At 36.5% G+C, this 15,848-nt stretch overlaps 1 protein-coding gene across 1 annotated transcript in view; it reads right to left on the reverse strand.

Moving 5' to 3' along the window:
- Positions 1–15,848, reverse strand: part of STK32B (serine/threonine kinase 32B) — a 162,187-nt gene that overhangs the window by 132,354 nt on the left and 13,985 nt on the right. Inside the window, exon 2 of the mRNA XM_032109940.1 lies at positions 1,229–1,284. Coding sequence (XP_031965831.1) covers positions 1,229–1,284 — 56 coding nt within the window. The remainder of the gene's footprint in view (positions 1–1,228; positions 1,285–15,848) is intronic.

Genomic DNA, 15,848 nt, shown 5'->3' on the forward strand with positions numbered 1-15,848 from the left:
TGAAATGGGTTTTATTTTAATATTAAAAATTTGCCAAGTAAATTCAGAAGCAGACAATTTTAAATATTCAAACCAAAAATGCTGATCTCTGATCTAAGTAGCTCTTCCTTTGTGACAGCTAGTATGATTTGGATATATCTTTAACTTCTTTTCCTGTACTTAACCTGCACTCTTGGACCTTTATTTAGTTTGGCATGGTATTCCATCTCTGTATTGCAATAATAAACAATCACAAATCTCTGCTGCCCTGATTTTTAAGGAGTTTTTAAGTACCATTTTGCCCAAGCAGCATATTCTTCTATTGACCTCAAAGAGGGTTTCTCTTGAAAATTACTGAATTGAATAAGGACCATGCCATGAAGGACCATGCTGTTCTGCAAGAAGTATTTCTAGCCTCTCTAAAATTAAAGTCATTGTTCTGCATTGGAGGCCAGCAAAATCCTTTGTGTGTTCTTAATGCATGACTACAGAAGCGCCTCACCAGCACTGAGCTGGCATATACTCAGGAATCGCTGAAATCAAGATCTAGACAGCTGTTGTTTGACCAGTCACCTGATCAAGTATCAGTTATATTTCACCTTCAGATGTATTCCTGTGAGGAATGGTTTCTAATATTTTTAAAATATGATTTTCTCTGACTTTGTGGCTTTGTATTTACCCATATTAAAATCTAAAACCTTGTATATAATCACTATTATAGGAAAGAAAGGTTCTCTACTCAAGTGTAAACAAACCATTAATCTTCTCTGTTTCAGAAAATCCTGTTGAATTGAACAAACATTTACTCAATGATCATAATTATAGTGTATGTCAGTTTATAGAGTCCCAAGAGGATTTAATCTATGTAAAGTGCCTTTAAAATACTGCAATTATTTTAAAGACACAAATAAGCTGAGATTTAAGAACAAGATCACTCTGGTGGACAGTCTAAAGAAGTAGTCTGCTCCTACCTTTTTATTCATTTTTGTTTTCAGGACAGATTTCTAAATTCTGCTAATCTCCACTAGGGATAATTAATTAGTATAATAATTTTTGCTCAATTAATTTTAGTGAATGGATTATAATAGAAATATTTTTAATGAATAGTCAGACAGTTCATACTGGTTGTCAGATGTCTTTAAGAAGGAAAAGGCTACAAAACCTATATTCTTTTACCTTAATCAAGCCAGAAAACCACAAAAGTATTCCCTATTAAACTTTTAACTGTTAAAAATAAGTTGATTCTTACCTTTCCAAAACTCCCTTTCCCAATAGCCCGCAATATTTGGAAGTGGTCAAAGTTAACTGCAAAATAAAGGAGAGAAGAAAAGGAAAATAGTTTGTAGCATGCTAAGTCAGAATCAGAAATCAGACAAGAAAAGAAATTCCCGTGTGTCCAACTAACATCTTTTTACCATGTGGTATTCAATTTTTCTCTTAAAATACCAAATATACTTAATAGCTAGCAAAAAGGAAGTTTGCTTTAAAATGTGCTGCATTCATTTCGTCCATCAGTTCATCTTGCACCAATTCCTCCAGTGTCCACAATCTCCAGAAAGAAACATATCTCTGTCCTAACCAAGTAACGAGACAAGTTAGCATTATGCAGCCATTAGCAAAAACTGCTCAGCATTTTCCAGAAATACTGAGATCTATTAAAAGGACACTGAATAATTCAAGTAAGTAACGACCTCTACCTACAGATACATAAGAACATATGGTTAGCATTTTTACAGTAGTCACTCTTCAGAATAATTCCCATATTTTGTTACAGTGATGGAAGCTTGTCCCATGGTGAGCTAGTATGATCAGCCTTTCCAATGTTTTCCACCTTAATGCAATACTTAATTCTAATATTGTAAGACTGTTTCATAAATGTAGCATAAGTTTGTTTTGAGAGATTCCATTTTAGCTTGGCAGTAGCATGGATTTACTTGCACTTCAGGAAATCTGACAGCACAGACTGTCCTAGACACTGAAGTGCTTTGCTGTGAGGGTGAGTGAGATTTCATTTCTCAGAAATGCCATTACTGTTGGTGTTACATGAGTTTAAACACAGCATGACCTTCAAATCTTCATTGGTAGATCTAGTTTAAAAAAACTCCAACAACATCCTGAACAAAATTGATGCAAAGCCACTGAAATACAAACACGACAATGTGTGATACAGTTTTTATAGTCACTTCTCAGAAAAGAATCACACTTAGAGCTAAATTCAGTGAACCGGAGATGACAAAGTTCAGTGCAACTTAACAGGATTTTTTTAAATTAAAACTTTCTTATGTTCCTGGATTTGGCCATGGACCTTCACCTATGTGCCTGTCATTGATGTAACAGTAACTGGCAAAACTGTGGACGCAGACTGTCACTGGAAAAAATCATGGAACCATAGAATGGTTTGGGTTGGAAGGGACCTTAAAGATATCTCATTCCAACCCTGCTGCCATGGGCAGGGACACCTTCCCCTAGACCAGTTTCTCAAAGTCCATCCAACCTGGCCTTGAACACTTCCAGGGATGGGGCAGCCCCAGCTTCTCTGAGCAACCTGTTCCAGGTCCACCCAAAAATGTGGTAACAAGAATAACTACAATGAAAATGGACTCACATAAAGATGAAGGAGAAAATCCTATAAAACTCATAATACTTCAAGTATTTGCCAAAAAATTATACCATGTCAAGCTAAGCTTTGCATAGAAAATTGAAAGGTTGATAGCTATCAAGCCTCTAAAAAGGGTTAATATCTTACTTTCCCTGTTGCAATAATATCTCATTTACACTACGAACACCACAAAGCATTTGTTTATTTATGCTTGCTTACGCTGCCTTCAAGGAAACGTGGTTGCTCCTTTCATTAGTGCAGCTATAGCAACCACCTTCCTGGTAATTGCTGCAGACAAATCAAACCCAGAGCTGACAGAGCTGAGAGCAGCAGACTCTAGTCTACAGGAAACAAAGATGGTGAGTATAGCAGCTTTAGAATTTGGATACTGAAATAAAAATGCAAAACTTTACAAAGGATATATAAGCTGCTTGGAAACTGAAAATCAGGAAAAAATTATTTGTGCTGAATCCTGTAAGATTTAGGGTTACCCAGATGTTTGAGAATCGAGATTGTCTGCCAGCAACCTGCAGCTGGGAACTGTGCTGACAGTTTTTACCAGCAGGGCACTCTCTTGTAGCTCTCACTGGCTGGTACTGGTCCGATGAAGAAGATAGCCAGTTTAGCAAAACCCCTTTCCACATAAACTTATATCCATTTAAATCCTGTTCCCACCTGTCATCCCTCCCAAGTACATGACTGGGCTGTCTAAGATGATCATTAATTTAGGTAGGAATTCAAAACAGTGTTGAAAATATCCTAAACAACATGTTAATGTCATTAATTGCTTTGATAGGAAAAAATCATCCAAAAATTCAGCACAGCATGCTGGTGTTTTCTGTGTCACTCCTGTGTTTTCAAACTTTCTCGTGTTTCCTGCTTATTTTGCTAAATTTTTTAACAAGAACATTCCTTAAAAAAAGCTTATTTTGAATTTGTTCTTTACCTTGCAGACATTCAGCTGAGTCCAGTGCCCAAAACAAGTGAAAAATTGTTGCAACAGTCTGTAATTATCTCAATTTGAGTCAAGCCACATTTCAGTAATACTTGACTATATTATATTCTGAAACCTGACATGTTTTGAAATACATCAGTTTGAAGAATTATTCTGTTTTTGTAAAACTAAGATTAAGCATTTATCTTTAGCTATGAAAAGGACATTTTTTATTGTCCATATAACTTCTATTCTAGTTCTCTGTACTTCCTTCTTTCCCGTGTTTGTTGCTCTGAATGACTAGAAAAACTTAATTTTTAAATTGGATTTAATTTAAATTGCACTTCCATAAGAATGAAATTATTAAATGAGGCACAAGACCATGGAATTGAAGATGGATTATTAGTAAGGTAAATAAGTGGTTAAAAATCATAGCCACAACAGCTGATCAAATTTTCTTAATTTCTGTGCTTAACTTGGATAGAAAGTGGGATGTTACATTTTCATATCTTCATTAAGAAAAAAAAGATTATTTTCTTTCTGTAGCTAACAGTGCCATAAGCCTTATTTAAATTAAGGTACAATGATTGTAACACATTTTTTGAAGAGAAAATAAAGACAATTTTAAATGACTGAGGAAATATGTAAACATGCCTGAACCTGCATCTAAAATGAGTAAGCCACTTGCAGCCATTGTGGTTCTCTGGAAAACAATAATTCACTAAAGTGAGACAACTCAGTCTCTTTTGATCATTCAAACATACAACATTGCAGATTCACAAACTGAGGAACTGTTCCTCTCTTGGGATATTAGGAAAGAATAACAAATGGGCTACCTTGCAGCTGAGACCAATACTAAACTCATTGAGTAAAACTAAGATGCTTTAAGCAACAGTCCCATCTAGAACAGAGCAGCACAGCTCTGAAAATAGTGAAGGCTTGAGCTAAGTTCACTGCCACCTTGCTACTACATTAGCCAAACACCTCAGGTGTTTTCCTCAAATGTTTTTATTTTCACCGTCTCAAAACTTTTGTCTAATTTTGTTCCTCTAAAGTTTTTTTTCAGGTTCTATATGTGCTTTTTTGTCCTTATTTTTGGTGCAAATTCAATGCCAAAATATCACCACTTACTCTGAGAAGAATTACAGCTCATCATGACCTCTGTCACTTCCAATGTTGAAAATATCAAGGTCAGACACTGCCATTTCCTCTGTGCAATGAGGAGACCACAAGTGTTAAATTCTTGTCCTCCAAAACATGGCATGTGTAGTTCTTTTGGTGCCTGGTTTTACAGCTAATGACATTTTTCTAGTGCAAAGCCCCACTGAGATAATGGTGTGGCTGGTAGAAGGACATTTTCTTCTGTATCAGTAATATGAGTATTACTCTTTTGAAAATAGCTTTCTTTGTACCTTTTACTCAAGAGAAAAAAATATATTTTCCAACTCTTTGAGCACCTTCATTTTTATACCACACCATACTTCGGAGGTCTTATACATCAGCTCTGAATTTGAGTCTAAGAATATGAACAGTTTTCAGAAAACAAAATTTGTTTGTATTGTCTTCAGGTAATTTTTCATACAAGTATACCCACAGAATGAAACTTACTAACAACACTATGAGAGACTTTCTTTCCAGTTTCTTTGATTTCCACCAGTTTGGAAAAACCAAGTATTATAATCTCTCCTACTACATCTCCCACCTTCATCCCTTAAAAAGCCACCGTTAATTCAAAACTAAGAAGGAATATGGAATAAACCAGATATTTTGCTAACTAAGAAACAAAATAGATCAGCATTTATGACATCTGTTTCATGTTACAGTATCAGAGCAATGGATGCACGTTAATTTCAGCAACGTGCTGTATATATACATATAAATATTTTGTTGCTTTCCATTTAGTCATACTCAAATAAACCTTAAATTCATTCCATTGCACAGACTTGACTCTCTATTAACAACTTTTAGCACAAGTGTACTTTACTTGGATTAGAATCATAGTTTCGAATTAGCCCCATGTAGAGTAGTTTGATCTTGAACAAATAAAAGCCAGATGATGGTAACAGGAATCACAACTGAATTAAAGGTTTCATCCTGCTTGCCATGAAAAACAAAAAAACGTGGTCCTAACCATTACAGATACCTGGTCAAATATATTAGTGTAGTCAAAAACGATCAGGAATATCTAGAAGGATGGTGCAGTGGTTTGTGACTGAATTATACACAGGAACCCCTCTACTGCCACAGTCTTCTCATGTGACCTTAGACAAGTGCTCCAATATTTTCTGCCACTGTCTGTAGAAAAAGAGAATGATTCCATCACCAAGCAGCTGTAAAATTAGGTATAGGGAATACCTTAGAGCTCAGACACACAAAGAATTGGAAGAGTAGTAAGAGCCAATTCAGGTAATAGTGCTTTATAAAAGCACTGTGAAGAATGAAAGCCATTTTTAAAGTGTGAGAAGTCTTCACCACTGTGGAAGCGGAGGTACAGAAATCAGTAGACTGATTCAAACCCCACACATCACGTTGTGGTGGAGCTGAGAACAGAACCTGGCTTCCACTTCATACCACACATTCTCAGGCACCTCTTCCGAACGGCACGAGCCCTGATGGAGCAGATATTTGGTATAAAACTTTCTAGTGAAAGATAAAATAAATATTTCTTGCTCCACCGCTCCCTGAGGATAAAGTATACTTTGGGGAAAATATTCACATCACAGTGAATAATGGGTTTTACAACCACCCAGCAAAAACACTGAATAGTTGTAGTGGAAATGCCTATTCTTTTTTTAATCAGCACTATATACATAATGATATATGTTAAAACAACAAAGTATTTTATAAGCATTCACCTCTGCTGCATTATTCACAAATGCTATGTTTACTTGAACCAAAAAAAAAAAAAGTTACATCAACAACAGACCATTATGTATTATGTATTTGATTTATGATCTCACAAACGAACATAACATTTTTACCCTTTCGCTTGTAGTTTTACTGGTTTAAAATATTCTCATGTCACACATCATTTGTTCAGGCATAGATTACATTTAACTAAAGAGGCAATATGAATATTGGGTGGATTCTAGATAGAGCTGACATCTGTTTTCTCACTGCAGCTGAGGAATATTTGCTGCATGTATATGTGATTAGTCCAAATACACTCAATAACCATTACCTGAAAGAACTTTGTTTCTTCTAGAGAAAATATTCAATCGAATGTGGCCAAAGCACAGGCATACACATGCTCTGCAGAATAAAAAAAATGTAGAGGCCTTTCTGGAAGAACTTGATAAGCTAAATACAAACTCTCCTTCCCTGGATGAGTCCCACTGATTTATTTGGACTGTCTGGGAGTAGCCAAAACCAGAACACGAGGACTAAGGCATTAGGAGGTGTACAGTAAAGCCATATTTTTAACACGAGCATTTCAACACGTCGAGCTTCATTCTCACTGATCTCAAGAGAAAACAGAAACAAGGAGATATGGGCATTAGCCAAGAAAATAGATTTTTATTTAAGTCTGAGCACTGTCTTGCAGGTCTGTTTTGGGGTGGTTTAATGCTTCCTGTTTCTGTGAATCAGGAAAACAGAATAATAACTAAATTGAATTTCCTTCTAGATTTGGCTTGTATGGTTTGATCTCACTGGATAGCACTGCTATTAGGATTTCAGACTAGTTCTGCCATCTTCTTTCTGTATCTGTCTACTTTTCAGATGTTCCAGCCTTCTGTAGGGAGAGCCACAGGCTGTGCTGACAGAACCTCAACAAATCTTAGCAGCCATCAGATCTTGTTAAAATTTTTACTGTCCTTCCACACAAAACACATAAGATGAGTAACCAAGTAGACACAGTCATATATATTCAATAGTCATAATAAAACCCCCTGCTTGAATGGTCATAGATAGGACAAACATGAACAGTGCCTAAAAATTAAGTAAAGGGTCAAAAAATGGTTTGGGTAGTCATAAGGAGTCACTTTCCATCATGCTCTGTTCACGGTAAGTGCATTAGTGAAGAAAGACACTTCTTAAATTAAGGCAGAAATTAATTTCTGCTGACAGAATGATAAAGCCAGGCACGTCTTTGAAGTGAACAGAGTACAAATCTGCATAGCTTCATAGGTTTCTGAGTAAAATGGGACATTGCTATACATTATTTGACTGGGAAACTTACTAGCTAGAAAGAGATACATAACAAAAAAGAAGTTTCAGAGCTGGTTTTATCTCACTAATGATGAATCATGATATTTAGGGGCTTTGTATTTAAATTGCATCACAATGTCTCAATTCTTCATGATTAATGAGTGTTTTAGTCTCAATATAAACTAATTATGTTAATTTTTTAATAATTATTCAGACTTTATTTGCAATTAGAAAGAATTTAAGATCTTTGTATGCATGCCAAACAAATTTTATTTAAAATTCGGCTAATTTTGTTTTGAACTTTACAATGCATTTCAGTCTTATCATGTTTGCATACTTCACTTTCTTCAGTCAAAATGAAACATTCCTGTATTATCAAAAGACTTTCATTTCAGAACTCTTGACTGATCCATAGTGGCTTTTTCAGAACAGCTTATTTCTGTGTTTTGCTTCCTTGTGAAGCCACCTGCAGGATGGGATCGTTGGCTGGGCTACATCTCCCTTTCATGGGTGTCCTCACAGCACTTGCATGGTCTGTGCTTTGTTCCCTCTGAGCTGGTGGCCTGTTGGGCTACAGGAGTTGTAAACAGGTACAAGATTTGGATCTACAGAAGGGGATACAAGAATCTGATTCCAATACCTTTGAAGAAGCGTCATATCACAGAAATGTAGTCCAGCTTTGAACTGTGCCAGAAGGAAATCTGGAAAGGTAAACTTGAATTCCATTCAAACTTTCAAAACCAGCTTTGTTTTCCCAGCATAAGGCTTAATTTTTGTCAAGGAAAATAACAGCATTTTGATTTGGCAACAAGTTTAATTATTCATTAAAATTGTTTTCAGAGGAAAGGTCTGATTCAAAAAAAAAAAAAGAAAACAGGGTGACAGAGTTTCTTGTTATCTTCCATCTATGTCACATTTCAAACAAAACATAGGGGAAGAAACCTTTTCCCTTCTTAAAGTGGGGAGAAAACCTCAGTACCAGGGTGTTAGAAAACCAACAATGTGATTTTATTAGAAAACCAACAATGTGATTTTATTTATACCTTTCTTATTTCTATATTCTATCAATAAATAACTGATACCATAGATAAAAGAGTAGGCTAAAGAACATCTGCTGTGATGCATTACAGACATTCTGATTTCCTTATGTCAATCCTCCTACAATGCAGTACTTCACATGCAATTTAGCTACACATTTGATGAAATTCACAGAGTATTTAGACCATGCATGGTTTGTTCATCAAAAGCAGTGCCAGCATCATGGGGTTCTACACTGTAATTAGTGAAATCCACCTCACATCACATCGTTAAAGAGAGTGGGGTTTTCCCTAAATGGCGGGGGAGTTTTCTGAATGTGTTAGTTGAAATGAATACTGGAAAGAACTACAACAGCCTACCATTTTTCAAAAGGCTATAAAAACAGACTAGAAGAATTTGGTGAATCAGCTAATAATTTACACTGTTAGAGAAACAGGCATGTGTTGCCAGAACCAGAAGTAACATTGAAATTCTAAAGAAAATTAGCATTTGAAAGTTACCAAGCTGCTAAGCAAAAAAGATACTAGGACTGATTCTCAAACTCTTCTTCCCTTTAAATTCTGTAAAAGAACATAATTGTATTTCTAATGCTATTCTGTAAAAGCTGCAAAAAAAACCAACATGAGATTTTGCATTCACAAGGGAACTGCAACTCCTTGGTAAAGAAGAATCTGTTTGAACCCAGGATCAAATGAAAATTTCTCTCCAGAGCTGCTTACCCCCAATAAGCCAAATTAAAATGATACTGCCATTAAATACATCTATTCTGAAAAATATATCAGGCAGCTACCTGAAGCCTGTAAAACAAAGTTTGCTCCTTTGACAAGTAGAACAGGCTGCAAATCATTACAACTTTTCTCTGAGGGAAGTTTAAACTGAAACTCCTCAGTGCCATCCCACAGTCTCCAGACCTTGTCTGAGAAGTTAGAGGTCTATCACCAAACCGAAAATCAAGAAAAGACATCTGATGTTTTTAGGGATGTCAGTGTCAACTTCCATGAGTCACTGGGAGGGATTTGTCTGCCAGCCACTGAAGTCAGCACAGAGCATTACAGCTGTAAACTGCAGCAGGATTTTGATCTAAGAGCACAGTCATTAGCTTTTGCCCAAAGTCGACTGAAAGGTTGCCCTGTGGTAGCCTTAGTAAGAGCTTCACCAGAAGCACCAATGACTCCAGGGGTTGCTGTTATTTTTATCCTGTGAAAAAACAAAAAAATTGTTGCTCTGTGGAAGGTGTGGGGATGTTTAGCTGCTGCTTTGCTCCACAAGAATTTTAACACAGATTGGATGAAATTAGCTATTCTTTCTGAAGGATTGAGCACAAATAGGTGTTTACTAGCAAAGATTAATTGTATTGATCAGAAGATCTCTTGTGACTTCATATCTCTCCTGCAGTGTTTCTTGGGATCATTAGATTAAAAAATAAAGTTACTTTTCTTGTCTTTATGCCTCTTTAAAACTAGTCCACATTTTTACCATAACAATTCCTAATTGGAGATTTTTGTGTGCTGCCCCTGTCTTCAGACAGGTTACTCTGTTTCAGAGGCATACAGCAGTACTCTCAGGTGGCTGGGGAAAAAAAAGAGCAATTGAAAAGCCAATTCTTGCCTGTGATGCTTTGTGTGAGCATATGCAGGAAGAGGTGAGAGGAAAAACTATTCTTTAAAATAAATAATCTCTGTCTGAAGGATACAAAGCAATATGAAAGTTCTGTTCTTTTGAGTAAGGATGTGACTTCAGCTCCAATGAAAGCAAACAGAAAGTTACCTAGTTTTGGAGTCTTTCTCATCTTTTTGCTTTGTGCCTTCTTTCCATTTTTCCTCTTTTTTTATTGGAGAAGGAAGCAAAAGAACTACAAAATCAAAAGGTCTTCACTCATCTCAGCTGAAATGAAAAATTTCTGAGTATTGATTCCTGATGGTTTCTGCTTCACTATTATTGCTGTCTGTGTCCATATAGAGTATGTGCATTTCTGATACTTTTCTTCTGAAACGAGAACATTTCAAGAAATTCTACTTCTCATTTTCCTTTTGGCTTTACACAGGAAAGACTTCTATTTTAGGCTGTATTTTCATGCAGCCTAATAATGAGAGGAAGTAGACAATATTTATATTTCCCAACATCAGAAACATATGCTTTAGGCTCTATACCATACCAAATTTCTCTCAAAGATCACCTCACTGACACTGTATTTTAGCCCTTTATGATCCTTTTCATATGATGTTATGACAAGAGCACATGATCATCCAGGTAAAAAACTTGTTCTTTGAAAAACTGAGAAGAAAATGAGGCAGTCACAAAGACACCATGTCTGGCACGCTGCAGACAGCAGGAACAGAGGAGATCACAAGCACCCCTTTTGATGGCAGTATGGATGTTTAGACTGGATTAAGCTGATTGTGGCACCTTATTATACACCTACAGTGCTGATTTGGTTGGAAGTCAAGTTTCAAGGGCAGTGCAATGAGATGGTCACCTTCACAGGGAAGTTACAGTGCTTATTAGTACAGAATTTATGTATTTTACTTTAACAGGAATTGTTTTATATCACAGTAGAGATCAAACTCTGATCCCTGCCATGTCAATATATACTGACAGCAATATTTGCATTTTTCCTCACACATAAGTGAGCACAGGCAATAAAGATAAAGAAAAATTTAAAATTACCTGCTCAGCAGGTCTTTTGACTTTGTTGGTGATTCCAAGAAGGCAACCAATTAACTTGATGCAAATAAGTAGGAATAATAATAAGCAACCTATGTTAGAAGATTTAAGCTAATACAGACTAAAGTTCAATTACTATTATTTGAAGGCAAAGTTAATAATTTAAATTAATTAATTTTAAATTGTTTCTTATTAAAAAACAAAAGGAAGGTCAAATATTGCTATCAGAGCTTGGCAGAAGATACAAGGAACATGAAATGTGTGTTATCATTGCAAAAAGTCAGCTGGACAATCTAGTAGGGATCAAGGCCAAATTCATAGCATGTCCTCAGCAGTGCAGTACAAAAGAATGACTATCTGTTTAATGTCACCACAGATGATGTGAGCAGCAAAAAAATTAGCACAGACAATGATATGTTTTAGTTGTCTTTTTTTTGGGATAATGGAAGATCTTCAGAAATCCTGATGATGACTAATGGTACAGGCAATTACCAAGGTGAAGCTCCCTTGACAAATACCTAAGATTTGAAACAGCAGCAGCTGAGACAGCTTAAAAGGAAAAAGAGACAAAATATGACAGTGGCAAGCATGAATGGAGGATAACACTGCAAAAAGTCAATTAAATTTATAATAATTCCTATCCCAAGATATCATCAACTGAAAGGCAAGTTCAGAAAGGGATAGAACTAGCACATAGTGAAGGCACAAAGTGGGAAAGACTCAGACTGTGACTAAGAAGAGAGATACGTGCAGAGCTGACTCTGCAGGGTAACCACAAATGACACTCTTTCAATGCTACTTCCATGCCCATGGAGGTGGAGGGTCACTGATCTGATCAGTCTGAAAATGTGATACCATGGACAGAGAGCGAGAATTTGAATGCTTATGATGGGCTGTCAGCCTAGATGGTCTTGATTGTGTGGGTCAATTTAGTGTAATCCTTCAGCAGCATAATTTTAAAGCAGACCTTTTCAACATCTCATTACCCTCTGTTATGATGTCTGGTTAAACATCCATCAGCTGAGCTTAAAAAACCCCAAACAATTGGACTCCAAAGACATGGGCTTTTACTGTTAGATTTAACAGAAAAGTGAAAGGAATTTGGAGTGCCAAATCTACCACTCTTTTTCAACAAAGAGCAAATAGCAACAAATTGTTGTGAAAAGCCTGTAGCGGCTGTCAGGGGTTTTACATATTGATGTATGACTCAGTGCTAGGAAAAATAACCATCAGAGGTCAGGTGTTCCTCTGGATAGACTGAATGAAATATGGTAACAATCCTCACCTTTGCTAAATAACAGATATTGATGTCTGGAAATGACCAGAGCCTGGTTAACACAATCCTGAAGCTCAGAAAAGATTTGCTAGTAGTTGAAAATAACACACAGTGTGGTAGGTATGTTCACTTCTTGCACACAGGATTCGGTTTGACTGGTCACATGAAGCTGGCCACATAAAAATGGCCACATCATTCCATGATTCTGTGAAAGAACACAAGTCTCTCCATATTTAGACTGGCACTGAAACTATGTGACATGAATAACTGCCATTATTAGGTTATTATTAGGTTTGATGCACTGGCTAACAATGAAACTGCTTTAAGTCCATAGTCCTGACCTCACTGTCACACAGAAATGACCAGGATTTAGTCAGGCAGTGTCAAATCTTCAGTATAACCATAGGTTAGTTTATCATAACAAAGCTGATTTGTCTGCTTCTACATTCTGTTAGCATATAATCAGGTAACCTATTTTCCAGTAGAAAGGTTTCTTTTCATTGACTCACTTGGCTTAGTGGAAAGTAATTGGAGCTTCTCATCCATGTATCCTATTATAACCAGCAATTTATAGAATTTTACTATTATAAACTCACAAGTCAGTGAATTATTTTTATTTTAAGACCAGTGAAAGTGTCAATTAAAGATCCCTTTTTGTGGCAATGAAAACAGTTTTGTTTTGTGACAGGACAGAGATTTGGTTCTGATAACGTAATAGCACCACTGGAAACATCAGAAGTCATCAAGGAACAATTGAATTGATGTACTGGACCTTACCACAGCCAGTGAATAGCAGGGAAGCCTCTGTGAGTCTTCATGATTTTCATAGCTCTTTCAAAAGACATTGACATTGAAACTAAGGAGAAAAGTCCCAGGACCTGCTCCAATGCAAAATTTAAGACTTTTGGTAAGTGAAAAAACATTTGTTTTTGTTGAGAAAAGAGAGTTTCTGATTGACCATGTTGTTCACTTATGGATGAGCTGACAGGAACAATCTCTGAAATCATTGCAAGGAGAAACAGGTTGACAGGTATAAGAAGCAGAAAAGATACTCCTTGTGAAAATGTATTGCTACAATATAGAAAATCTAAATTTCACTTTACTGTAATGGACTTCCCTGTGAGATCAGGATACACATAATAGACTATGAAGCATTCTTTTCAGCTGGAAAGTGGGAATATTCACCTCCCTCAGAGTTTCTATGAAAATAACCTCATTAATAACTGACCTGGAAGGCTCTCTGAGGGAAGTTGCTATGGGAATAAAATGTCAAATATCAGTTTACCAAACTCTTTTCTCCTGCAATAAAATTTATCAGAGTGATCCCCAGGTGAAGGAAAATTCTTTAAGTGAAGTTAACAACAAAATCCTCAGTGAGACATCCATCAATCTTATCCATGCAAAGGTCTCTGTAATTCCAAACATGCCAGGGGAAGCAAATAAACCTCTTTGCTCTTGGCTCCTGGGGGTAGTGGCTCTGAAAGCACTGTTCCTGCAGATCAGGATTTCACAAAATGAGTCTTGGTGCTATGTTAATGGGAGGTTGGGGACCCATGTGAAGAGGATTTTACTCAAACATGTAGAGAACACCTTCAAACACCTTCACCTATGAGTTGTTCTCTTTTTCTTCTAAATTCAGAACCCAAAACTTGAGGAGTCTCTCTCCAGAACCGAATCTTGAATTATCTCTTCTATTTTTAACCACAACTACAAATTAAATACTTGGGGTGAGTAAGGACAGTAAAGAGACAGAATGATTCCCATTTCAATTGGGATTGCCTCCCATTTAGTGATTTTAACTCAAACCATCACCTTGGGCTTCAAACAAATGGTGCCAGTTCTAAGTTGCAGCAGAAGTGTGCCTGAAGTGTCCCTGCCTGCTCCAGCTGCACAGTGGTACATCCCAGCAATAACCTGGGCCGTGGCTGTAGGACCCAGCTGCACGCAGCAAGGTTGCACAGCAGTAGCTGAGGGATTGTGAACAGGAAAATCTGCTTCTCATCATGGAAAAAGGCAGTATTTAATTAAATTAAGTGCATATAGAGAGTACCTTTAAGGGCCAGATCTCCAGTACAGGAGAATTAAAGAAAATTTCAAGTATTCCGTTACTGCCTGGCCACAAAGTAGCACCTCAGAGTCCAGTGGATGCTAGATACCTCATAAACTGGCCAGATTTCTACTGACTGTTTAAGTAAAAGACACAACATACTTTTAAGAGGACTGAGCTCCATTAATTCCATCTGTTAGCCTACCCATAGTTATCCATCCTCCATAGTTATATGACTTTCACTATGTACTTCAGCACTCAAGTTGCATTTTATTCATAGGTCTTGTAAATTTTTTAAACTAAGTTATACTTCTTAAAAAAATAATAAAATCCATTTTAGAGATGGAACCTCAAATCCCAACCTCTGAGGTTGTAAAGGGACTGACCTCAACTCAGCTTAACATTTCTGATTTTTATAGTCATCTGGAGCCAGGAAGAGGCTTCTTTTTGATTCTAGCTAGGGTTCTCAATATTTCACTGTGTGAATCATCTACTTGCGTAAGAATCACTCCACTTTCTCTGCAATTTTGGAGGAAAGCAGGTCTCACAAAGGTTTTTTTTTTACCAACATGCTCCAGACTAAACTGTTGTTGATCAAACATGATCAATTTTTTCCGACTTCATCTGAGCTGTTAGTTAACACCTTTGTATACATCACTTTTTGTGGATGTTTCTCTTCAGGATGGCATAGAAAGGGTAGGGAAAAAAACCTGATAATAACAGCTCTATTTAATTGATAAAAAACTTCCATAATTTCAGTGCAATGCATATGTCTTCATCTCAGTGTTTACAGATAAATATTTGATGATGGAATGTGTAGTTTTTCTACAGAGACTGAAAAAGATGGGTTGACTGCTGTACATAAAATGACCACCTAACTGCAGAAGTTTTTTTTACTTGGAGCTGATGATTTATTCTCTCATCATTGTGCTTCTTACCTCTGGGAAATTCTTGTATATTTATTTACAAGTTATTTATAAGTATGCTTATTTACAGTCCACAAGCAATTACACCAAAGCTGATAGGACCATTCATTGTAGGAAACAGTAAATATGAATAAAGAAAGTAGGCACTTTATCTTACCTACCCACTGCTAAGATTAGGAGTTGCCCTTGTTTCTGTCGGAATAGAGTTAATTTTCTTAGTATCTCGTATAGTGTTG

Source organism: Corvus moneduloides, chromosome 5 (genome assembly GCF_009650955.1).
Source record: "Corvus moneduloides isolate bCorMon1 chromosome 5, bCorMon1.pri, whole genome shotgun sequence".
In the NCBI taxonomy this organism is placed as follows: Eukaryota; Metazoa; Chordata; class Aves; order Passeriformes; family Corvidae; genus Corvus; species Corvus moneduloides.